General features: G+C 46.3%; 1 protein-coding gene across 2 annotated transcripts in view; it reads left to right on the top strand.

The window, feature by feature from the left end:
• LOC115089621 (phospholipase B1, membrane-associated-like) overlaps positions 1 to 27,204 on the top strand; it is a 421,390-nt gene that overhangs the window by 241,886 nt on the left and 152,300 nt on the right. For both annotated transcript variants that reach the window (XM_029597711.1, XM_029597710.1), the window contains exons 9-10: positions 6,616 to 6,667; positions 14,687 to 14,767. In XM_029597711.1, the coding sequence (XP_029453571.1) occupies positions 6,616 to 6,667; positions 14,687 to 14,767 (133 nt within the window). The remainder of the gene's footprint in view (positions 1 to 6,615; positions 6,668 to 14,686; positions 14,768 to 27,204) is intronic.

The following is a 27,204-nucleotide window of genomic DNA, read 5'->3' as shown; positions in this document are numbered from 1 at the left end:
CACAATGTCAGGCTTGCTGACGACTTCTATATTCATTTAATTTGATTCGGTTCCACTTTAATATTGACAGACTTCAATTACCCCAATATAGACTGGGTAAATGTATCATCAGGTCACGCTAGAGAGATAACGTTCCTGGATGGAATAAATGATAGCTTTATGGAGCAATTGGTTCAGGAACCGACGAGAGAGGGAACAATTTTAGATCTAATTCTCAGTGGAGCACAGGACTTGGTGAGAGAGGTAATGGTGGTGGGGCCGCTTGGCAATAGTGATCATAATATGATCAAATTTGATTTAATGACTGGAAAAGGAACAGTGTGCAAATCCAAGGCTCTCGTGCTAAACTTTCAAAAGGGAAACTTTGATAAAATGAGAAAAATTGTTAGAAAAAAACTGAAAGGAGCAGCTACAAAAGTAAAAAATGTCCAAGAGGCGTGGTCATTGTTAAAAAATACCATTCTAGAAGCACAGTCCAGATGTATTCCACACATTAAGAAAGGTGGAAAGAAGGCAAAACGATTACCGGCATGGTTAAAAGGGGAGGTGAAAGAAGCTATTTTAGCCAAAAGATCTTCATTCAAAAATTGGAAGAAGGATCCAACAGAAGAAAATAGGATAAAGCATAAACATTGGCAAGTTAAATGTAAGACATTGATAAGACAGGCTAAGAGAGAATTTGAAAAGAAGTTGGCTGTAGAGGCAAAAACTCACAGTAAAAACTTTTTTAAATATATCCGAAGCAGAAAGCCTGTGAGGGAGTCAGTTGGACTGTTAGATGATCGAGGGGTTAAAGGGGCACTTAGAGAAGATAAGGCCATTGCGGAAAGATTAAATGATTTCTTTGCTTCGGTGTTTACTGAAGAGGATGTTGGGGAGGTACCCGTAATGGAGAAGGTTTTCATGGGTAATGATTCAGATGGACTGAATCAAATCATGGTGAACCTAGAAGATGTGGTAGGCCTGATTGACAAACTGAAGAGTAGTAAATCACCTGGACCGGATGGTATACACCCCAGAGTTCTGAAGGAACTAAAAAATGAAATTTCAGACCTATTAGTAAAAATTTGTAACTTATCATTAAAATCATCCATTGTACCTGAAGACTGGAGGATAGCAAATGTAACCCCAATATTTAAAAAGGGCTCCAGGGGCAATCCGGGAAACTATAGTCCGGTTAGCCTGACTTCAGTGCCAGGAAAAATAGTGGAAAGTGTTCTAAACATCAAAATCACAGAACATATAGAAAGACATGGTTTAATGGAACAAAGTCAGCATGGCTTTACCCAGGGCAAGTCTTGCCTCACAAATCTGCTTCACTTTTTTGAAGGAGTTAATAAACATGTGGATAAAGGTGAACCGGTAGATATAGTATATTGGATTTTCAGAAGGCGTTTGACAAAGTTCCTCATGAGAGGCTTCTAGGAAAAGTAAAAAGTCATGGGATAGGTGGCGATGTCCTTTCGTGGATTGCAAACTGGCTAAAAGACAGGAAACAGAGAGTAGGATTGAATGGGCAATTTTCTCAATGGAAGGAAGTGGACAGTGGAGTGCCTCAGGGATCTGTATTGAGACCCTTACTGTTCAATATATTTATAAATGATCTGGAAAGAAATACGACGAGTGAAATAATCAAATTTGCAGATGACACAAAATTGTTCAGAGTAGTTAAATCACAAGCAGATTGTGATAAATTGCAGGAAGACCTTGTGAGACTGGAAAATTGGGCATCCAAATGGCAGATGAAATTTAATGTGGATAAGTGCAAGGTGATGCATATAGGGAAAAATAACCCATGCTATAATTACACAATGTTGGGTTCCATTTTAGGTGCTACAACCCAAGAAAGAGATCTAGGCGTCATAGTGGATAACACATTGAAATCATCGGTTCAGTGTGCTGCAGCAGTCAAAAAAGCAAACAGCATGTTGGGAATTATTAGAAAGGGAATGGTGAATAAAACAGAAAATGTCATAATGCCTCTGTATCGCTCCATGGTGAGACCGCACCTTCAATACTGTGTACAATTCTGGTCGCCGCATCTCAAAAAAGATATAATTGCGATGGAGAAGGTACAGAGAAGGGCTACCAAAATGATAAGGGGAATGGAACAACTCCCCTATGAGGAAAGACTAAAGAGGTTAGGACTTTTCAGCTTGTTGAAGAGACGATTGAGGGGGGATATGATAGAGATGTTTAAAATCATGAGAGGTCTAGAACGGGTAGATGTGAATCGGTTATTTACTCTTTCGGATAGTAGAAAGACTTGGGGGCACTCCATGAAGTTAGCATGGGGCGCATTTAAAACTAATCGGAGAAAGTTCTTTTTTACTCGACGCACAATTAAACTCTGGAATTTGTTGCCAGAGGATGTGGTTAGTGCAGTTAGTACAGCTGTGTTTAAAAAAGGATTGGACAAGTTCTTGGAGGGGAAGTCCATTACCTGCTATTAAGGTCACTTAGAGAATAGCCACTGCCATTAGCAATGGTAACATGGAATAGACTTAGTTTTTGGGTACTTGCCAGGTTCTTATGGCCTGGATTGGCCACTGTTTGAAACAAGATGCTGGGCTTGATGGACCCTTGGTCTGACCCAGTATGGCATTTTCTTATGTTCTTATCATAAAATGTCCTAATCTCATGTTTTCCTGCCTGAAAACCCTTGTTTACAAGGGTTTGAAGCTGGTCTTGGAATTGTTCAGGCACTCGTCGACCAATATTGTTTAGGTACTTCTGTTCCTTAACAGGTGGGGTAGATGAGTGAGGCTTCGACCTTTTTGCTTTCTTTTGAGCCAACTCTACCACAACTGAGTGGTGGTCGAGCTGAGATTTTTGAAAGCCAGGGACTGATTGCACTAAATAGGTAGTGTCAGCCTTTCTGTGTACTGGAGCAATGGATCCAGGGTTCTCCCAGTTCTTTTTGAGGAAGTCAAGAAGAACTTGAATGGGAATAGAAGTGATCAATTTGGGGGCATCCAGGAATTGGAGCAACTCCATCTGGTGCCTATCATCCTGTTCAGTCTGAAGTTGAAAAGGGACCAACTCAAACATTTCCTTCACAAAATTAATGAAAGAAAGGTCCTCTGGAGGAGAACGCTTTCTACTTTTAGTAGGAGAAGGAGGTGAAGGTAAGTCATCGGTGTCTGTGGAAGTATCATCACCCCAGGTGTCATAAGAATCAGCAGACTGACCTGTAGGACGAGAAGGGGGTTGGATACCTGAAGGCCCTGGTGGAGGCTCCAAGAAAATCGGAGGGATCACCGGGGGCACCGAAGATGGCGCAGAAGGCATCGGTGCCGGCATCAACGGCGCCGATGGACGTATCGGTACCGATGGATGAATCGGTGGCGAGGGACGAATTGGCCTCAATGGCTGAGGCAGAACTCCCGATGGAGAAATGCGCAATGGTGTTTCTCCTCCCAATGAAGTTGTCAACGGGGAGGGCACCAGAGCCATCGGGGACCCAGGAACCACCGGTGTAAGGGCGGACATGAGCGCCTCCATCCGGGACAGCAGCGGTGCCAGCGCTGCTGCAATTGGGTCGGTGACCGGTTCCATCCTCGGTGCCGGGGGAACCTGGAGCAGTTGCATCGCCTTGTCGATGGCCTCCTGAACCAGCTGGTCCAGTTCTTTTCGGTGACCTGGAGCAAGCAGCCCCGGCTCCGGAACAGAAGAGGGAGGCAGAGGCACAGTCGGAGGGACCACCTTTACAGGCGGAATCGCGACTCCCAAACCCCGATCGGGTGAGGGTGGCCTTGGTGACCCAGTCACAGGAATGGTCGGTGCCTTTCCTGGACGGGGCTTCTTCGACGATGGCTCGGTCAATGATTTCGCTCCCTCGACGGTCCGAGTTCTACAATGTTGATGGCGATGTTTCTCCCTGCGATCCCCTTGATCCTGAGGTGGAGTAGCGGGCATCGATGGCCATGAAGATGTCGATGGCGGACGGTGGACGATGCTGGCACGATGTCGACGGTGCCAGTTCCGATGACGTCGATGCGATGGACAGCGTCAGGGTCTGAGCACAAAAGAGGAGTTCCATCTTCTCCATTCTGGCTTTGCGACCTTTTGGTGTCATGAGGGCACATTTGGTGTAAGTCAGGACATCATGCTCACGGCCTAAACACATTACACAGACTCCATGAGGGTCTGTTATAGACATGGTGCGAGTACAGCCCAGGCACCGACGGAACCCCGACGCCATGGCCACAGAAAAAAATCGAGCCGCGGTACGGTCGACGGCCAGTAGGCCGCGAGGGCCAAACTCGATGGAAATCGACGGAAGACTGTCAAAAAATTTACCGGAGTACCGCGGCTGAGAACGGTTAGAGGAGGGACCCCTGTGGGGCAATTTAAGTTTAATTCAGTGAGGAAAATTCCTGTCAGGAATCTCTTCAGAGCTCCTAAACCGCAAGGCTACTGCTGCGTGGAAAAAAGAAGACTGAAGGGGGACCCCTGCTGGCTGCAGGGTTAGTGCCATGCTGGGCATGCCCAGTAGGGGCCAGTCAAAGTTCTGGAAACTTTGACAGAAGTTTTCCGTGATTGGGCTCTATCCTGATGATGTCACCCATATGTGAGGACTACCATCCTGCTTGTCCTGTGAGAATTGAGTGTACACTTTACACCACCATGGGATGCTCAACTAGTTTGCAGATGGAAAGGATACCTATTGAGAATGAGACATCCTATGTGTAACAAATTCAGCTGTAACTGCATAACTATTTATAGATGGACTTTAATCTGAGTTTAAACTAATCAGTAAATCATAATTTAACTCCCGGTTCCTGGTCCTGCCTGTTCTTTCACAGCATCTCCCTCCCAGGGATGACACAGCTACAAGCACACACAAATACAGAGGATCACACACCACTCTCTGGGCCATAGACGAGTCTCCCCCCCCCCCCCCCCCCCATAAATAGAATCCCTCCCAGGGATCAAGAGTCAAGCTTGGGATGGAGTCAGCCAGCTGGAACTTCCCCAAAGTTATAAATTAGATGTGTGCCCTGTGGGATCACTACTCCAAAAAAAGGGGTTACAAAAGGTTCCTACCATCAGTCCCTCCTTGGCACTTAGCATTTAAGTGGTGATCTTGGTCAATGCCATCAAGTCCTAGAAGTACAGACTTGAAGAACCTTCCCTGTGACTGAACTTCTGTCCAAGAGTGTCTCTTTAATCTCTTTCATTCATTATGAAATGTCTATGTTTATTAACTTTATTCTACCTGCTTCCTCAATCAAGAAGTTCCCAACATTTTGCCTGAATCCATGCATGGGTCACTAGAAGAATACCCAGCAGGATAATGAGGAATCACAGAAGCCACATTTTTTTATTTTTTTCAAATTTTAGAACAAACTGAAAGCCTTTGGATAGCCTGCATAAAATAAATTAGTGGTCTTAGTGTTCTCTGGTTTCCATATTGCTAAATATAAAACACCCATCGCAGTTTAACTCTGACTAGCACTGTTGTTGGTAGTCTCATCAGAGAGAGACCAAAGAATGCAGAGGTATAGAGTATTAGAGAGGTGGCTCATTCAGAGCAGTATCGAGGCACATTGGAATCCAGCATGGGGAGGCTTGCACTGCTGCTGCCCATGCGGTATCTGTTCTGTGATGGGGCAGTGTGTGTAAGTGTGTGAGGGAAGCTTGCACTACTGCTGCCTATGTGGTATCTGTTCTGTGATGAGGCAGTGTGTGCATGTGTGCGTGTGTGAGAGAGAGAGAGAGAGAAGCTTGCACTGTGCTGCTTTTGCAGTAGCTCTGTAATAGGGCAGTATCCATGTTTGTGTATGTGTGAGATGTTTACACAGTTGTTGCCTATGTAGAACCTGTTAGGTGAAGGGGTAGTTTATGTGTGTATATGTGCACTGCCCATGATATATCTGCGCTGTGGATAAATGGAGGATTACAGTTTCCAGTTCTGTCAATTCAGCCTCTTTTGTGAACACTATAGAGATTTTAACAAAAATAAATAGAACAAAAACCTCAAGAAAACTGGCATTGGCCCAGTGACTCAGTAGCATGTACTACCCATTGCCCTGCAAAGGATCGGAGTTCAGTTCCAGGGTCCAGATCTCTGCTTCCTTGCTAATTGGGGCTGGGGAAGCTGTGGAGGCAGTGGCAGGGGGCCTCTTAGACATTGCTCAATAGCAACACCTAGTGGCCAGATTCAGGGCCTCCAATTGTAGGGTCCTGGAAGAAGCCCAAGTACATGGACACCAGCCCAGGACAGCACTGCAATGATCCAGCTAAATACATTGGGAGGAAATAAAAAATAATGGAAAATGCCCAAGAATTTGTGAAGGAAGGTTTATGGTACGTAGTCCAATAGAGACTAGTTCTGATTAAGCTGAAAACAAAAGGAGCCGGAGGAAACTGCTATGCCAAAAAAAACAAACAACCCTCAACAAATTGAAATATGAGGTATTTACAAAATTTAAACTAGGAAAAAAGTCAGTAAAATTATTTTGTGTAGGGTCTTTGTAGTAATTGGATCTTCTGCAGAAACCCTCGGGAACCAGATCCTAGACCCAAAACAATTCCAGAAAGGTCAGTGTGACAATGGAAACTCCAGCTGTGCATACTATTTTCCAATAATCCTCTCTTCTTTCTTTTCAGTGACCTTCCTGACCAGACAAGACACCTGATCAGCACCATGAAAGCCTATCCAGTAAGGGTCTTTTTGGGAACTTTTTAAGTCAGGGATGCAACGGTAAGGTTATCTTAGAAGACCAGGAGAGGATAATGTTGAGAATCTCCTGAGACATTTATTGGAGAAGTCAACCAGTTGTTGACCTGTAGATCATCTTTAGTTTAGGTTGCTCTCCTATAAGGCACAATTTTTCCCTTCTATAAGTAAGAGGAAATGAATGCTGCACAGAGCAGGAGAGAGACCTTGGGGTGATAGTGTCTAACGATCTGAATTCGGCAAAACAATGTGACAAGGTGATTGCTAAAGCCAGAAGAATGCTGGGCTGCATAGAGAGGAATATCGAGTAAGAAAAGGGAAGTGAATATCCCCTTGCACAGGTCCTTGGTGAGGCCTCACCTGGAGTACTGTGCTCAGTTCTGGAGACCGTATCTCCGAAGGGACAGAGACAGGATGGAGGCGGTCCAGAGAAGTGCGACCAAAAAAGTGGATACTCTTCATTGAATGACTTATGAGGAGAGATTGAAGAATCTAAATATGTATACCATGGAGGAAAGAAGGAGCAGGGGGTGATATGATACAGATGTTCAGATAATTTAAAAGGTTTTAATGATCCAAAGTGAACGACAAACCTTTTCCGTTGGGAAAAAAATCAGCAGAACCAGGGGTCACGATTTAAAATTCCAGGGAGGAAGACTCAGAACCAATGTCAGGAAGTATTTCTTCATGGAGAGGGTGGTGGATGTCTGGAACACCCTTCCGGAGGAAGTGGTAAAGACCAAAACTGTGAAGGATTTCAAAGGGGCATGGAATAAACACTGTGGATCCATAAAATCTGGAGGATGGGAATGAAGAGGAGAGGTATGGGGGTAGCTTGCGGGAATGACGGCTACTACCTGGTGATTAATACCCTTACACAATAACGTGCACAAAATTAATGCGACTCCAACATTGCTCTATGCTTCAACAGCAAGAGGAAATGTGGAAAAGAGGATTTGCATTCAGGCAACAACAAACAAGGTAGCACAGTCTGGGTAAACAAATAAGCATGGGAGTATCTTGCTTGTTGCAGCGCATCTCACAGGACAAGCAGGATGGTAGTCCTCACATATGGGTGACATCACAGGATGGAGCACTGTACGGAAAACTTTTCTGTCAAAGTTGCTACAAGGCTTTGACTGACACTGGCACACTGGGCTGGATTTTAAAAGGGTTACATGCTTAAGTTAAGCGCGTAACCCTTAAAAAACAAAAACAAAACCCCTGTGCGCGCCGAGCCTATTTTGCATAGGCTCAGTGGCACGCGCAAGCCCCGGGACACGTAAGTCCCGGGGCTTTGCTAGGGGGGCATGTCGGGGGTGGCGGAACATTTGGGGCGTTCCGGGGGACATGGTGCCTGCCCGGGGGTGTTCCGGGGGGCGTGACTGAGGCCTCCGGATCAGCCCCCGGGTCGGGTGATGGCGCGGCAGATAGGGCTGGGGGGGTGGAAGGAAAGTTCCCTCTGAGGCTGCTCTGATTTCGGAGCGGCCTCGGAAGGAACGGGCAGCGCGCGAAGGGTTCGGCACGCGCAAGTTGCACAAATGTGCACCCCCTTGCGTGCGCCGACCCCGGATTTTTGTTTGCGCGCACGTTGTTTTTTAAAATGTACCCCACTGAGTGCACTGAGCATGCTCAGCCTGCAATTATCCCTGTGAGCCACAGGGGTGTCCCTCAGTCTTCTTTTTTCCGCTCTCCAGTAAGCATAGCAGTTAGGAGCTCTGTGAGAAATTCTAACACGTTTCATTACAGAAACACTTAAAGTTTTACTTCACAAACACTTTTCCCTGCACGGGTCTCTCTTCGCGTACATTTATTCGACGCTCGGTAAGTACTATGCCCTGGTTTTTTTTTCAGTCGGTTCCTGTCACCTCCCTGGCCTGCCAGCCGACTGCAGCCTTCCCTCTCCCTATGTTTTCAGTTAGCCACATATAACCTGCAAGTGTCCCTCTGTGACACTCTGTCTGGTTATTAGCGCTAGTGGGACAGGGACTTCCACAGTTTCCATTGCCGCCAGGGCCCCTGTCGATTCAAGTCCTTCGATTTCCTCAGTACCCTCGCACAGTCGATGCCCCCATTGCTACCATCGGTACCCCCTTCAGACTGTCCTGGATTCTTAGATGCCATCGGTACCCCTCCCCCCGTGGTACACTGATGCCATCGGTTCCTGCATCGTTTCTATCAGTCCATCCATGTTTTTCATCCATGGCACTGATTTTTTTTTCCTTGGGTTTCATCGATGCCATCAATGCCCGGATGGATGCCATCAATGTACACCTTGTCTCGGTGCCATCCATGCTCGGGTCGATGCCACCATCGCCTTGGGCACTTCCATTGATGCCAGGGTCATTTCCATCGATGCCCAGGTCCATTCCATTGATGGCATCTATGCCAACATCAATTCCATTGGTGCCCATGTCTGTGCCATCAATGCCTATGTCGGTGGCATCGATGCCATGGACACCATTGGTGCCTGAGTCAATCTAATCAATTCCGTTGATGCCCATGCCATTGGCGCCCGCCTCCATATATTGATGCCCTCGATGCCCATGTCATTTCCATCGGTGTCTTCGACGGCCCTATCGAGGCGGACATCGACTCTGTCGATGCTGATATCATTTTTCTGATGCCGACGATGTTTTTTCGATTATTCGATGTCACATCATTCCCATAGATACCTACGCCGATGCCGTCAGTGCTTCTGTCACTGTCATCATTGCTCTGGCTAAGTCATCGACGTTTTTTCATATATTTTTTTGACGATACCCTCGAGGCCGCTTCGGCCGCCATCGATGCCTGGCTTCTGGTTCCTGCTTCAGAACCAAAGTTCCAGGTGCATTCGCTGATCTGCTAAACACGAGATCCAGCAAATACTGCCTCAAGTGCAAGTCCACCTCGAAGCCTGATGACAGATCTCAATGTCTCCTTGTACAGCACACAGAAATGCGGGTAAGACTTTACCGCTCATTCTCCCGTGGGAGGTTACATGATATCCAGATTACATCAGCCCCTCCAGTTGGACACCTTCTGGTCTCCCAACTGGCCAGATATCAGAGCGACCATCCCCACCTTGTATCAAAGTTCCTGGTAACTCCCCCAGACGCTACAAAGCGCAGAGGGGGGAGGGGAGGGGTTGAGGAGTTTGGGGTTTTTTTTATTTTATTTTAATTCATTTTCATCTACATTTAAGTAATAATTTTACTTTCAGAAAAATCAGAGATTCATGAGCATATGTCTTAACACATGATATCCAGATTACATAAGTCCCGCCAATTGGATACCTCTTGGTCTCCCAACTGGCTGAATATCAGAGCGGCCACCCCACTTTGTACCAAGGTTCCCGGTACACTCCCCAGATGCTACAAAGCGCAGGAGGGAGGGGGGTTAAGAAGTTTTAATTACACTATTCTTTCTTTCAACAGAAAGTAGTTACTCTCTGCCCATCCTAGACTTCAGAAATACCAACTTTCTTCAGAAGGCACAGGTAAAATGGTATCCCTCATCACCATGCTTCCATATTGCAGGAAGTACATTACCTCTAATCTTTCTATGTACTTCATGGTGAGTCAACAATATTACAATCCCAAGCTCTGCCGATTGCACCAGGTTCAGCAACTGGGGTAATTCATTGAATCACTATCGGTGACTGCTGTTTCTCTGCGGAGTGCAACATCATTCACGCTTTTCCTTGCATGGACAGCTGCATAACCACAGTCAGTCCACGCAAGGAGCTCTAACTTCTTCATGACTCACTATACATTTACTAACTGGGATTACTGTCACTGCCATAAATCCCTTATACAACACTTCTGGACACCACAGTCATAATGACCTTCCTGTCCAGCATACGCGCGGACATTCTAATAAATTCTTACATGTCCCTGCGTGCATTTTCCATAACCTCAGCCCCTCAATTCCTCATTGTCAGGCCATGGGGTTTTTTCACTATGCATTTTCCTCATAGATCCAAAACTGCTATGGATTAGATTCAGTGAAATTCCATTATCAGTGGGTCTAAGCTGTTCAACCGCTTTCATCCTCATCCATACTGCAGATCTAGAACCAAAACCTGGTCTGATTCTGCTCATGCTCACATTTACTCAGGGTTGTAAAGTTTGACCTAAAAGCTTCTCAACCCAATATGCGTCTACTCCACTCCAGGCACAGTTTCACGTGAACTTCCTGGAGCTTGTAGCCATGCTTTATACCCTTATGCCTTCCAATACTGCCTCTGCAACAAATCTTTGTGCATACAGACAGATGCATAGGGACAATGTGCTTTCCAACACAAGCACTCACAACCTCTTAGCTGCTCTGAAAGAAGCTGCGCAGCTCTACCCTTGGCCCTTGCTCACTCCATGTATCCTCGGGCCACTTATCTAAGAGATTTACTGAATGCACTAGCAGACCTTCTCCAAGTAGGCTTCCATCCTCTCAAATGGTCTTGGACTATATGTGTAGCGGGGAAAATCTTCTAACGCTGCGGTCAACCGAACTTGCCCTTTGCATCCGAATCGAACCATACGGTGCACAGATTCTACTCCCTACACATGTTTCCAATGTGTTCCCAGAGACGCCTTTCTTCAATCAGGGGCCTCTTAAATGTGTCTCTTCCGCTGCCTCTCATAGCCAGCACTCTTCTAATGATGAACCGGGACGAGGTTCACTGTTCCTCAGACCCACCGTCCTGGCTGAGACCAGTATGCTTCCTATACTTCTCAATCTATCACACCAGTAACCAATTTGCCTTCTCACAAGTCAGTCTCAAATTGTAGACTCAGTCACTGATGTTCTCAGATACTGGTAGCGTCACAAAACCTTCCACACATAAATCCTACCATTCAAAATGGCATGGTTTACCACATGACGCATACAAAAGGGTATTTCCCTTTTTCTTTTTCTACATCACTCTTTTCTCTTGCTCCCTCAGATTCTGCTCCCCAGACATCCTCCACATAGGTACACCTCTGTTCCAATTGGTGTATCATTTGGGAGTGGGGATACCTGATTAATGGTAAACCCCTTCTGAGTCAGCTTACCATGGATTATCCACTGATCAAGCTGCCTCTATTTTCACTAGTCACGGAATGGAACCTATATCTTATCCTTATAAGTCTCATACGTTCTCCGTTCCAGCCTTTCCATTCCTCTCATTTCACAGTTTGACATAGGAAATTCTTTCCCTTATAAATGTCATTTCTGCCAACAGGGTCAGTGAGTTACACACCTTGTTACATACTCATCCGACCCTGCGTTCCTTCGTGACCGAGTGGTTTTACGTACCAACTTCATATCTTTCTTAAGGTAGACGTTGCATCTCACCTTACTCAGAATATACTCTGCCCATTTTTTCCAACACCTCTCACTCACCAAAGCGAGAGGGTTTTTCCATTTCTTGGACAGTAATAGTGCACTTGCATTCTATCTAGATCGCACTACATTCCATAGGAATTCCAGCTAACTCTTTCCTTCTGTGGCAAGAGTCAAGCTCCGCATTCCAGTGGGCAAACAGACCTATTCCTCCTAATTGACGGTCTGTATCTCTTTTTCCTACCAACAAGCAGGCATTTCACTATACTACTGTGTGTAACCACACTCTGTTGAGTCTGTCCCAGCCTTAATAGCTTCCCCTCAGCCACTGCTGCTTGTACATATTAATCAGGCTGCAACCTGGAGTTCTCTCCATACCTTCGCAGCTCATTATTGCTTAGATAAGACTAGCCGGCATGCTCCATGTTTAGCCAGTCCGTCTACTATTCTTTTCGGTTTAACTACCCAACATCCTTCCACCAACCCTTTAAGGGTTTCAGGATGGCCTCCGTTCCAAATTCCACCCCGTCATTGTGCCTTTAGCGCGTCTTGGGTGCATTTGGTGCACCCTCGGGCATCCTCAGCTCGGAACTCACCCATATGTGAGGACTACCATCCTGCTTGTCCTTGAGAAAGCAACTGTTGCTTACCTGTAAAAGTTGTTCTCACAGGACAGCAGGCTGTTAGTCCTCACGAAACCCACCCGCCACCCCGCGGAGTTGGGTCTGTATACGTTTTTACTTTTATTTTAGTTTCGCTTGCGCTTTTAGCTATAAGACGAGACTGAGGGAGACACCTGTGGCTCACAGGGATAATTGCAGGCTGAGCATGCTCAGTGCACTCATGTGCCAGTGTCAGTCAAAGGTTTGTAGAAACTTTGACAGAAAAGTTTTCCGTACAGGGCTCCATCCTGTGATGTCATCCATATGAACATAAGAACATAAGAAATTGCCATGCTGGGTCAGACCAAGGGTTCATCAAGCCCAGCATCCTGTTTCCAACAGAGGCCAAAATCAGGCCACAAGAACCTGGCAATTACCCAAACACTAAGAAGATCCCATGTTACTGATGCAATTAATAACAGTGGCTATTCCCTAAGTAAAATTGATTAATAGCCATTAATGGACTTCTCCTCCAAGAACTTATCCAAACCGTTTTTGAACCCAGCTACACTAACTGCACTAACCACATCCTCTGGCAACAAATTCCAGAGCTTTATTGTGCGTTGAGTGAAAAAGAATTTTCTCCGATTAGTCTTAAATGTGCTACTTGCTAACTTCATGGAATGCCCCCTTCTATTATTCAAAAGTGAAAATAACCGAGTCACATCTACTCGTTCAAGACCTCTATCATATCCCCCCTCAGCCGTCTCTTCGCCAAGCTGAACAGCCCTAACCTCTTCAGCCTTTCCTCATAGGGAAGCTGTTCCATCCCCTTTATCATTTTGGTTGCCCTTCTCTGTACCTTCTCCATCGCAACTCTATCTTTTTTGAGATGCGGCGAACAGAATTGTACACAGTATTCAAGGTGTGGTCTCACCATGGAGCGATATAGAGGCATTATGACATTTTCCGTTCTATTAACCATTCCCTTCCTAATAATTCCTAACATTCTATTTGCTTTTTTGACTGCTGCAGCACACTGAGCTGACGATTTTAAAGTATTATCCACTATAATGCCTAGATCTTTTTCCTGGGTGGTAGCTCCTAATATGGAACCTAACATCGTGTAACTACAGCAAAGGTTATTTTTCCCTATATGCAACACCTTGCACTTGTCCACGTTAAATTTCATCTGCCATTTGGATGCCCAATCTTCAAGTCTTGCAAGGTCCTCCTGCAATGTATCACAGTCTGCTTGTGATTTAACTACTCTGAATAATATCCTGCTGTCCTGTGAGAACACCTGGTACAGGTAAGCAACACTTGCTTTACTACCCCAAACCAATTAAGCCTGATACTTCACTTTCAATGCATATCCAGCGTAGATCTCTGCTTCAACGGCAGGTGGAATGAAGATAAGAGGATTTACATTCAGATAACAACCAACAAGGACTGAATTACACATTATGGGTAAACAAATAAGCATGGGAGTAGCTTGCTTATTGTGGCGGTTACTACTCCTAAAAAATATTAAGCCTGATACTTCACTTTGAATGCATATCCAGCACAGCTCACTCCATCAACGGCAGGGGGGAATGAAGAAATAGGATGTACATCCAGACAACATCTAACAAGGCACTGATCTGAGCAGTATGAGTATACAAACATTGGGGTAACTTGCTCAATACAACGGTTATTACCCTCAAACATTAAGCCTTATACTTCACTTTGATGCAGTTCCAACACTGCTCTCTGCATCATTGTTGGGGGTGAAAGGAAATTCGAATAAAAAAAGTTACCAATAAGGGCCCTGAACTCAGCGGTCGGAGTAACAAATAAGTGTGAAAGCTTGCTGGGTAGACTGGATGGGCCTATTGGTCATTTCTATTTTTCTAAAAGATGCACTATTTCAGATTTATGCAAGAAAGTAACTTGAAAAGTTTCATTTTTCTGATGCTTAAATCTGACTCTAAAATTCTAAATTCATTTTGAAACCAAGTATCATTCAATTCACAGAGGATAAAGGCCTCTGTGGTCAGAACAATAAAACAGATCCAGGACTTACCACTTCCCATCTCTGCTGTCTTCCCAGGACATTAGCTTTGACAATGACTGGAAACTGGTGACCATTTTCATTGGAGCCAATGACTTGTGCAATTACTGCCACAATAAGGTAAGGACGGGGGAGCCTCTCATGGTATAACATGAAGCAGACAAAGATTGATTTACAATAGCAGTAACAATAGAATTACAAGATATTCAGCGTGTTCTGAATTCTGTTTCCTGCTGATACGTGCCACCCAACGTGTACTAGAGGACTTAGTAATATTTGCGTTTGAAAATGGTGTAAATTGGTTTATGACTGTGATTTTACATATCAATAAACGGTAGTTTCTTATTCAATATGATCAGGAAATTAAATTTACAGGTGCCATTTTTTCAAGCAAAGTTAAGTCTAGAGTTACTGGCTTGGAGAAGTAACAACAGAAATGACTTCCTTAAAACAGAGGACTAAGTACTAATTATAACCTGAGGAGAGTGAGCTGGACCTGCAAATGTAACTTTGCAATATATATGTGACACTGGTTTCTTATTGTAGGTTATTACTCCAGGGTTAACCAACTTCAGCCTATGCAAGTTTAAAGCTGTAGAGACCTGCATTTCAAATGATAGCCCAGCACCAATAATGGAACTACACACTTCATTAACATGTAACAACATTAAACTTTACTGAATGATTAGCAAACTTGATCAGTCTGCTCACTCCACAAACATGAATACTGTAGAGTTTTAGACATGAAATCTTGCTCAAAGATTTCAAACTGGTATCACATCAGCAGCTAACTCCAATCTTTATACAGTCTTTGCACTGATAACAAAGTCCCAGCTTGTGTCCTACTTGGGAGATGTTTGAATGCTGAAGGGTGGAAGATGACATCATCATTGCTTCTGCTGCTAATAGCTGGTCCCTTATTAGAGCAGCCTCCACCCAAGGGAACCCTCAGTTTCTGGCAAATATCAAATGACTCTAAGTCCTTCACAGCATGGATCCTTAATTATAAACAGACAAATTCTTTACCTTCAAGGCACAGCAGGGAACGTCCTCCATCTTGCTGAGGAAACAGTGATCTGCCTGCACATGCCCCGCACTGACTTACAGTATTGTAACCCTTAAAGAGACAGCACCCAATTGAGTCCTTCAGTGTCACAAATGATCATTTTGATATTGTCATTGTCTTCTTACTAAAGGTGGGTTACACAAACACAAAAGGGAGGGGAGGAGGAGCAATAGCAGAGGCAAGTCAGAGCGACTCTGGCCAAGGGTGGAAGGATGATTTCTGGTTACGACACAGGAGCTGTAAAAATCATCTTATTGCCCATGGTCCCCACAATGGAGAAGAGGCACCTCCACCTGGTAGCAAGCTTCAGACACCTCCCAGGGTGAAACCAACCACATCAGAACTGCCCTGAGTCTCTGTCCTGTGTTCAGAGTAGAAATTGTCCCCATGTCCCAGTGCTCTGACCTGCCACAATCCGAGTGGAGTGAAAGTTGTCTGCTCAAAGCACTGACTCCAGTCTCATGCTGGCTCTTCCCAGAACGGGCTGCAGCCTCTGGATCCAGATCCAGGCATTGCTAATAAACATCAAAGGCCCCACTTCTCTTATACTGCAGCCTTTTACTCTGTCAGGAAAAGATCTGGGCACTCAAGACAAAACCCAGAAGAAAAGATAGTGTGGCCCAGTGGTTAGAGCCATGGGTTGGGAACCAGAATTCAAGGTAATCATTATGTATAGACTCCTTGGGGTCTCCACTAGATGTCCCTAGTCCTAACCATTGGGTAGTCAGCTGCAGAGGGACAAACCATTCACTATAGCATCTAGCCCAGAGTTTGTCTGGAATTGGATGTCTCTTAGGCACAAAGGGGGGGGGGGGTAGTTTAGGTGAGAGCAGGGCAGATATAGTTTGCTTTCAGAAGGGAAGGTTATGTTGCATGTGTGCTCTCTGAGTTAGGTCCCCAGTTTGACACAGGAGCAGAGAGGCAAATGCCTTGCCAGGTGGGGTGTAATAGGGCTGGAAAGAAGAGGGTTATTCAAGAAGCTTTTTACAGTTTTTCTAGGTCCTCTGCGTTTTTTATCTGCTCTATTCCTGGCAGGCTGTATCCCTTGCTCAGGCTGGTCAGAAGGGACTGTATACTTTTTCGACCAGTAGAAGAGGAGATTGCAGCACCCAGCTGCGAGCAGATATCCTGATTCAAGTTTTGCAAGTTTGTATTTTCCCTTCCTTGGGGAAAGGGAGAATTGTTCTGCCCCCTCCTTTTCCCCTGAACTGGAGACTTTTGGTAAAACTGTTTCCCCTGCAGGCCTTTCCTCCTGGGAGGTCAGTTGCTGGAATCAGGAGAGTTGCTGGAATCATCAGGAGATCCCTAACAGGAGTTTCTAGCCCGGGACACAGGACATTGCCAGGTGACATTCGGGATTCATGTGGACCTCAGGTATTGAGGGAAGAGATCCGGTCACTGTTAAAAATCCCCGGCCACTTTTGGATAATCATCTTTCCTTGGCATGAAGGATACCCATGCTCCAAATCCCTGCCTGGAGAGACATTGCCACATACTTAGAGAGTGTTTGAATCCTATCTCTTGTAAATCTGAGAACACTGGAAATATCTAGACATTTTCAGGTAGAATTTAAAAGGGCTATGCGCACCAAAGCAGGGAGATATGCATTTCTCCAGCCAGCGCACACCGTGCGGATTTTAAAAAGCGGCTGAGTACAGAGTACGCGCATATTGCCCGGCATGTGCACAAATCCAAAAGATAAAAATGGGCGGGGCATGGGTGTAGTCTGGGCAGGACATGGGCAGTTCAGATCTGTAAGTAAAACTGTGTGCATAAATACTTACGAGCACAAGCACGTGCTGGGGTCTTCTACCGTGTAACTTTACTTCTGCTATGGAGAAGGTGTAAGTAGAAAAGAAATCTAGGCTGCTCAGCAGGGTTTTAAGGGTCGGGGCAGGTAGGATAAAAGAAAAGCTATTTTGCTGGAGTGGTAAGGAAGTCCTGAACTGGGAATTACAAATTCCCTCCACCTACGAGGTACACATGGTATTTGCATGTACCCATATAAAATTGTGAGCCGCAAACACGCGCACCTGTGCACCCGCACACCAAAATGAAAGTTACTGTCCCTATGTTTTGCATATATTGATTGTTTTAAAAGGAATTGTAGTAAACTTTAATTTGAACACCCATCCAGAGATTCTTGCCTGGTGTGTAAGTATATCTACCCTGAAGAGCCATGGTAATATACACACATGAGAGAACACTACTGCCTGGGCCAAGAAGGTTAGCCTTCACTACCACAGAAAGGACCCATACCTTGGGCACTCAGGAAAGGGGAATGAGAAGTGTGAGGACAACCCCAGCTATAAATTCTTCTAAGGCCCTTCAGGATATGTGTCATCCACCAAAAAAGGTTACAATGATATGGAATTAATAAAGAAATTGGGGATAACCAGCTCTCCCTCTCCTGCACCTCCAGGGAAGAGATGTGTGCAGAATGAGGGGAGAGGAAGGGATGCAGCAAACTTTCAGGGTCATTTATCAAATTGCGTTATGGCGTTTTCACATGCAGTAAGATAAGATGTGTACAATGTTCTCTCAACTTAGCTTGATGTTACCCAGGTAAGAACATAAGAACATGCCCTACTGGGTCAGACCAAAGGTCCATCAAGCCCAGCATCCTGTTTCCAACAGAGGCCAATCCAGGCCATAAGAACCTGGCAAGTACCCAAAAACTAAGTCTATTCCATGTTACTGTTGCTAGTAATAGCAGTGGCTATTTTCTAAGTCAACTTAGTTAATAACAGCTAATGGATTTCTCCTCCAAGAACTTATCCAATCCTTTTTTAAACACAGCTACACTAACTGCACTAACCACATCCCCTGGCAACAAATTCCAGAGTTTAATTGTGCGTTGAGTGAAAAAGAACTTTCTCTGATTAGTTTTAAATGTGCCCCATGCTAACTTCAAGGAGTGCCCCCTAGTCTTTCTATTATCCGAAAGAGTAAATAACCGATTCACATCTACCCGTTCTAGACCTCTCATGATTTTAAACACCTCTATCATATCCCCCCTCAGCCGTCTCTTCTCCAAGCTGAAAAGTCCTAACCTCTTTAGTCTTTTCTCATAGGGGAGCTGTTCCATTCCCCTTACCATTTTGGTCGCCCTTCTCTGTACCTTCTCCATCGCAACTATATCTTTTTTGAGATGTGTAATGAAAAAGTTTACCAAGGACACGAGGACAACAGAGACAGTGCGTTTCTAATGATCAAAACCTGTATTTCTTATGCGCACAAGGAAGTCAGCTCCTAAGATTGAGAGACTGACTTAATTAGATATCCAATTGAATGTACTTAAATACACTTTTGCCCAGGAAGTTAGTACAACCCTCCTTTGATTTAAGATCACAAGGTGAAAAAACACTTGCTGACACTTCTAAACATCCTGAGAATTCCAATTACCCTTGATTTTATAACTCTTCATTGTATCTTCAAAAGAGACAGTTTCAAGACAGAGCATTGACACCTGGACCCTTCCTGATAAATTTCCACTAAATAGGTGCCTACAATAAATGTTATTATCACAGTTCCTACTTTTGGTCCAGGGGGGCAATGCTTGTCCTAAATGTCTACTATATTTTTACTCATAGTGCATAACCTATCAAATTCCTCATCTGAGGATATATTCTGGGGTGTTGCAATTGTTGTAGAGACCATTGTCTTGGGAATACTTTTTTTAGATAACATAACAATGCATTGAACGCCAAAGGATGCACATAAAATAAGAAGAAATACTATTATTTTTATAACCATCATCAGCAATCTTTGGCCCCAAAGTCCTAACATTTTTCCCAAACCAAAGACATCCCATGAGGGGTTTTCTGTGTCAGTGAAATGGGAAAGGTGTGACAGTAAGGTATCTATAGCTTGCATGTGATTTCTAATACTACCATTAATATAGGAATAACAAGAAGAATTAATAAATTGGCAAACCCCTCCTTTGTCGGAAAGTAACATGTCTAGAATGATGGTGTGAGGGTTAATGGCTTGTGAGCAACCCATCAGTATAAGGGTGCCATCCAGCAAACACTCTCCTTGGAACAGTTACAAGCAGGTCTGCGGCACACCTGCAGCTTGCGCTCTGCTCTTAACAAGATGAACCAAAGAAATGTTTCTTCACAGAAAGGGTGGTGTCACCATGGGAAGAGTGTGGTTCATATGTGACAAATTCATGTTCTTGAGTGATGTGATTTTGTCAGAGCCTTGACAGCTTAGCAGAACTTTCTTCTCCACTGCCGTATTAACCCCTAACAAAGACAAGCAATTTCAAAACGCTGCATCATAAGTTTTTTAACGAGACAGCACTACTATAAAAACTGGCTCCTGTGGATTTAAAAGCTTTCAAGAAGCCTGCTTCTATGAGCATTCCACTGGAGTTTGAAGATAAGTACTCACCTTTGCCTCACTCCTATTAGGTAGTTTTTATTTGCAATATATAAAAATATTGTTCTCTAAAAGTATGTGGGACCTGGAGTATAAACACATTGGCACTTTAGTTCAAACACATAAGACACCAAGCTTTATGGTGCAGTCTAGGTGCCCATTTATTTTAATGCAACTGCAACATTGCTCCCTACTTAGATGGCAGAGGGAAAAAGAGTAATTGGATTAAGACAACAACCAAGGGCCCAACTTTCTCGGTCTAGGGTACTGAGATGCAGACATAAGGGAAAAAGCACAGAACTGCTTCTACGGCCAAGTCCTAAAGGAAATGAAGAAAGCGTGTAGGGAAGTAATTTGCTGGTGTGGCGGTTACTACCCTTAGCAGAAGGCATGGAGATTATTACCCTTAACCAATACGCCTTGATTCTTTTAAAGCAATTGCACCATTGCTCCTCACTTCGACGGCAGAGGAAAAGGGGAACTTCTACAGTCTGGCATACTGATACACAGGCATAAGGGAAAAAATACAGGCCTACTTCTATGGCCAAGTCCATAAGCAAAGCGCATCAAGCAGCCCTGTCTAAATTTTTCAAGAAAACTCATCATCCAATAAAAAAACTGTTGCTAGCTGCAATTTTTTTATAGGTTATCATAGGGCTTGGGGATAAGTGCACGGAGTGGCAGTTAGTACCCTTAAGAGAAACATGGGAGAAACCTGCAGAAAGTGGCAGTTACTACATTAGGAAGCTCGCTGGACAGATTGGATGGTCCTTTTCTGCCGTCATGTCTTTGTTTCTATGTTTAACCAAAGAAAAGCAAATGTTGCTTACCTGTAACAGGTGTTCTCACAGGACAGCAGGATGTTAGTCCTCACAAATGGGTGACATCACAGGATGGATCCCAATCACAGAAAACTTTTGTCAGTCTCTAGAACTTTGACTGGCCCCTACTGGGCATGCCCAGCATGGCACTAACCCTGCAGCCAGCAGGGGTCCCCCTTCAGTCTTGTTTTGAAAGCTACAGGTAATGCCGAAAAATAAAATAAAAAACGAACCCAACACCGCGGGGCAGCGGGCGGGTTTCGTGAGGTCTAACATCCTGCTGTCCTGTGAGAACACCTGTTACAGGTAAGCAACCGAGGACCGAGCGATTTGCTGGGTTGGGGCCCTGATTAACCAGTTGTCCAGGTAGGGGTAGACGTGGGCACCTTGCTTCCTGAGAAAGGAAGTGTCCATCCCAAGACCCAAAAAGAGAGGTGGCGGGTTATTCCTAGCCGCAAAAAAGCACCTTAACCTCAAACTCCAACCCTGCTGCCCCCCTCCAAGACTAGAAATCGGACTTTTCAAATCACCTGCCCTACAGATATGCCTTATTTACGCCCCACCTAACCTTCTCGAACACGATTCTTCCCCCCTCATTGAATTTATTGTAGATAACCTCAAATCAGACACCCCCACAGTCATACTTGGAGACTTTAACCTCCATATAGACTCCTTCCCCCGCACTCCTGCCTGCGAAACCCTTCTAACCACCTTCGAAGCCCTAGGCTTCAGACAGCTCATGGCCTCCCCCACTCACAAGGCAGGTCATACCCTCGACCTCCTCTTTATCAACTCCCACCTCTCTGCACCCAACATTCCTGTAGCCACCCTCATACCCTGGTCCGACCACTACATCATCAATACCCAAATCTGTCTCAATTCCCCCTCCATAATCCCACAAATCCAGAAAAAAACTATCTCCTTCCGGAAACCCTGCTCATCAGAAGTCATGACCACAGCACTAGACAAAGCAATAAAGAACCTCGACCTGTCAGATCCAGATGCAGCCCTTTACTCTTGGAATCATATCACCAAATCTATAGCCAATGACCTCTGCCCCATGATACGCAAAGAAATCCCCCTCCTACAGAACAAAAAAAACCCCTGGTACACTAACGAACTACAAAAATTGAAGCAGGACCTTAGATCAAAAGAACACCTGTGGCGCCGCCAACCCTCCCCCCAATACAAAGCAGTGTATAAACAAGCACTGCACGGCTACCGGCAAGCCACCATCAATGCCAAAAGGGACTTCCATGCATCTAAAATTCATGACCTACAATTCAACGCCAACGCCCTCTTTTCCTATGTCGCAGATCTCACTAAGACCCCCCACCCTACCACCCCCGAAGAACACCCCAAGGAAAAATGCGAGGAGCTGGCAAAATACTTCCAACACAAAATATCCAGCATCCTCCTACGCTTTCCCCCTAACCCCACGACCAACTCCCCCATCCCAATTCACAGTAGCGCCAGCATCAAATCCTTTGACCTCACATCCACCCTTGAAATTGAGACCATCCTCAAAAATATGAAACCAGCTACACATTTCGCAGACGCTATCCCCTCCAAAACCCTCCTCTCCATTCCCACCACCATCGCCAAACCCTTATCTGACTTCATTAATTGCTCCCTCACATTCGGCAAAGTCCCAGATCCGCTCAAACTTGCCGTCGTGAAGCCACTCCTAAAAAAACCCTCCCTTGATCCCTCAGATCCTGCAAACTACAGGCCCATCTCCAACCTCCCCTTCCTTGCAAAAGTCCTCGAGAAAGTAGTCAATACTCAGCTCTCCGACTACCTCGAGGAACACAACCTCCTGCACCCATCTCAATTTGGTTTCAGAAAAGGCCGTAACACTGAGAATCTCCTTTTAGCTATCACTGACACCATACTTATCGGTCTAGACCAAGGTCATTCGTTCCTACTTGCATTATTAGATATATCGGCAGCCTTCGACACTGTCATCTCACACCCTCGCAGACGCTGAATTTTCTGGGAGCTCATTTCAACACAAAGGTGGGCAAGGTGTTTCTGAAACCGGAACGGGCACAGACGTTGCGTGCACAGATTCGACGATTCTCATCCCTCCCAGAACCCACAGCCTGGGATTATCTTCAGGTGCTAGGGACTATGGCGTCCACAATCGACCTGGTTCCGTGGGCCTTCGCTCATCTTCGGCCTCTTCAGTGGGCCTTGCTGTCTCATTGGAAGCCGGCTTCAGGGGATTATCAAACAGTACTTCCAATCCCGGCGGTGACTCGTCTCAGTTTCCATTGGTGGTTAGACCCTCAACACTTAGCTCGGGGAGTGTCCCTGGAGACTCCGGACTGGGTAGTAATCACCACGGACGCCAGCCTCACCGGATGGGGGGCGGTCTGCCACTTAAGTTCCATCCAAGGAACTTGGACAGAGGAACAAAGGAAGTGGTCCATCAATCGTCTGGAGACCAGGGCAGTTCGTCTTGCTCTCCAGGGTTTCTTCCCGATGGTTCGTCAAAGGGCGGTCCGGATTCTGTCCGACAATGCAACAACGGTGTCTTACATCAATCGCCAGGGAGGCACGAGTAGTCGCCTTGTAGCGTGGGAAGCGGAGAAGTTGATGCGTTGGGCAGAGCTCAACTTACTCCGCATATCAGCCTCTCACATAGCAGGCGTCGACAACATACAGGCAGACTTTCTCAGCCGTCAGCGACTGGATCCCGGGGAGTGGGAACTCTCCATGGCTGCGATGTCCCTGATAGAACATCGTTGGGGCAAGCCTCGCTTGGATCTCATGGCCACAGCGGCAAACGCAAAGGCAACACGCTTCTTCAGTCGCAGAAGAGAACACGGCGCAGAAGGGGTCGATGCGCTAGTCCTGCCATGGCCACACCGGATTCTTCTTTATGTCTTCCCACCGTGGCCTCTGGTGGGGAAGGTGTTAAGGCGGATAGAGACCCATCCGGGTCCGGTGATCCTGGTAGCTCCGGAATGGCCTCGTCGTCCATGGTTCGGGGATCTTCTACACCTCGCTCACGACGGTCCGATCCGGCTCGGTCATCTCCCACGGCTTCTCAGGCAGGGGCCCATATTTTTCGAAGCGGCGGATCGCTTCTGTCTTGCGGCCTGGCTTTTGAGAGGCATAGATTCAGGCGTCGGGGATACCCGGAGGCTGTGATTTCCACTCTTCTACGAGCTCGTAAGTCTTCTACTTCGGTTACTTATGTAAGAGTCCGGAAGGTTTTTGAGGATTGGTGCGTTTCGCGCTCTCTTATTCTGAGTAAAGCTTCGGTCGCACAGATTCTTGACTTTTTGCAGTCAGGTTTGGAGATGGGTCTCGCCTACAACTCCATTAGGGTACAGGTGGCTGCCTTGGGAGCGCTTCTCCATAATGGAAAGGACTCGCTTCTCTCGGCGCATCCGGATGTTGTACGCTTCCTCCGGGGAGTACGACAGTTGAAGCCTCTGATCAGACCACTCTGTCCTTCATGGAGTCTCAACTTGGTACTCAAGGTACTGGGGGATCCACCATTCGAGCCTCTACGGTCGTCCACCATAAAGGATCTTACGCTTAAGTCTATTTTCCTGGTGGCTATTACTTCAGCGCGTCGCATTTCAGAACTTCAGGTGCTGTCCTGTAGGGAACCGTATCTCCGTTTCACGGACTGCGGAGTATCTTTACGCACGGTGCCTTCTTTTCTACCAAAGGTAGTCTCTCCTTTTCATCTCAACCAGTCGGTCGAATTGCCTTCCTTCTCGTCGGAGGATTCTAGACATCTGCGTTCCTTGGATGTCAAGCGGTGTCTTTTGCAGTATCTAGCATCTACAAATGATTTTCGACTCTCAGACCACTTGTTTGTCCTTTGGTCAGGGCCTAGGAAGGGTTGTATGGCTTCCAAGGCTACTATCGCCCGTTGGTTGAAGGGTGCGATAGTCTCGGCGTACATAACGGCTGGAAGACAACCACCGTTGGCTGTTAAGGCTCATTCTGTAAGGGCTCAAGCGGCCTCTTGGGCGGAGAGTATGTCAGTATCTGCGCAAGAGATCTGTAGGGCGGCTACCTGGAAATCACTGCATACCTTTTCCAAGCACTATCGTCTGGACATACGTGCTCCTGTGTTCGGATCTTTCGGAGATAGTGTCATTCGAGCAGGGCTTTCCAAGGCCCACCCGTAGTAGGGAAGCTTTGGTACATCCCACCGTCTGGACTGATCCTGGTACGTACAGGGAAAAGAAAATTATTCCTCACCTGCTAATTTTCGTTCCTGTAGTACCAAGGATCAGTCCAGACACCCTCCCTAATTTTTGGGGGGGATTCTTGTTTGGGGAACGCCTCTGCTCGTCATTACTACTCTTTTCTGTCTCTACCTCTGACATTCCCTAGTTCTCTAGGGAATGATCGAGTTTTGTGTGTTTGTTGGTTGCAAGTTCCATTGTTGTAATTGGTTTAAAACAGTTCAATTGTTAATTATCTTTTTATGAACAGTTGTGTTTCTTGATTCCTCCATTTTTTCCTCTTTTTGGCTCTGAAAGTCTTGTTACTGAGGATTCTAGCTTCAGGTGTGAGGTCATATAGGACCTCCCCCCTCGAGCTTTTGTTCTGACTCCATCTGCTGGACAGGGGACATAACCCACCGTCTGGACTGATCCTTGGTACTACAGGAACGAAAATTAGCAGGTGAGGAATAATTTTCTTTTATAGAGGTGTGCATCCGTTTTCTACGTATTTGTAATCCGCAACTTATTTTTTGCTATCTGTTAAATACGTGGGGAGGCGAAACGCATCGCGACTCCCCACGTATTAAACAGATTTCTGTTTAATTCGGCCTAAATAAAAATTTAAACCCCCCCCCCCCCACCCTCCTGACCCCCCCAAGACTCACCAAAACTCCCTGGTGGTCCAGTGGTGGGGTCCGGGAACTCACTCACACCCTCGGTGCTAGTTTCATCATGGCGCCGATAGCCTTTGTCACAGGGGCTACCGGTGCCATTGGTCAGCTCCTATCACATGGCCATCGGCGCCATCTTGTGCTCCTACCATGTGACAGGGGCTGACCAATAGCACCGGTAGCCCCTGTGACATAGTATGGGAAAGGCTATTGGCGCCATTTTGAGTCCTGGCCTGGCGTCGGACGGCAGGTCGCTCCGGGACCCCGTTGGACCCACAGGGACATTTGGCCAGCTTGGGGGGGGCCTCTTGACCCCCACAAGACTTGCCAAAAGTCCAGCGGGGGTCCGGGAGCGACCTTCTTTCACGCCGGCCGCCCGATCCCAATACTCAAAATGGCACCGATCGCCGCCATTTTGAGACTCAAAATCGCCGTCCCACCAATTCTCAAAATGACGCCGATCGCCGTCATAGTGAGGGCAAAGGCGATCGGCGCCATTTTGAGTATTGGCGGGACGGCGATTTTGAGTCTCAAAATGGCGCCGATCGCCTCTGCCCTCACTATGACGGAGGTCGGCGCCATTTTGAGTATTGGGATCGGTCGGCCGCCGTGAAAGGAGGTCGCTCCCGGACCCCCGCTGGACTTTTGGCAAGTCTTGTGGGGGTCAGGAGGCCCCCCCAAGCTGGCCAAAAGTCCCTGTGGGTCCAACGGGGGTCCTGGAGCGACCTGCCGTCCGACGCCAGGCCAGGACTCAAAATGGCGCCGATAGCCTTTGCCCATACTATGTCACAGGGGCTACCGGTGCCATTGGTCAGCCCCTGTCACATGGTAGGAGCACAAGATGGCGCCGATGGCCATGTGACAGGAGCTGACCAATGGCACCGGTAGCCCCTGTGACAAAGGCTATCGGCGCCATGATGAAACTAGCACCGAGGGTGTGAGTGAGTTCCCGGACCCCACCGCTGGACCACCAGGGAGTTTTGGTAAGTCTTGGGGAGGTCAGGAGGGTGGGGGGTTGTAGTTAATTTAGTAGTAACATATTTACAGATCGACAACTTATTGAATTCTCCATACTTCCGCATGAAACGGAATTGACCCCCCACGAATACGGATCGCGTATGCAACGAAAACTTTTTGCCTGCACATCCCTAGCTGTCTATACTCCACGGTGGAGGTAAACAAGAGTGAGCTGGCATCATGGGCTACAATAGCCTGCTGGATTAAGGAGGTCGTCATGGCTACATATATGGATGATGAGCAGCTGTTACCTAGTCAGCTTAGGGCTCATTCCACTAGGGCTCAGGCAGTGTCATGAGCAGAGGTTAGATTGTTGTCTCCTGTCGACACTTGCTGAGGTGTGACTTGGTCCTCTTTACACAGCTTTTCCAGGCATTATCATCTGGATGTGCAGGCC

Source organism: Rhinatrema bivittatum, chromosome 4, assembly GCF_901001135.1.
Source record: "Rhinatrema bivittatum chromosome 4, aRhiBiv1.1, whole genome shotgun sequence".
Taxonomy (NCBI): Eukaryota; Metazoa; Chordata; class Amphibia; order Gymnophiona; family Rhinatrematidae; genus Rhinatrema; species Rhinatrema bivittatum.
This window is presented reverse-complemented; position numbering and strand designations above follow the sequence as displayed.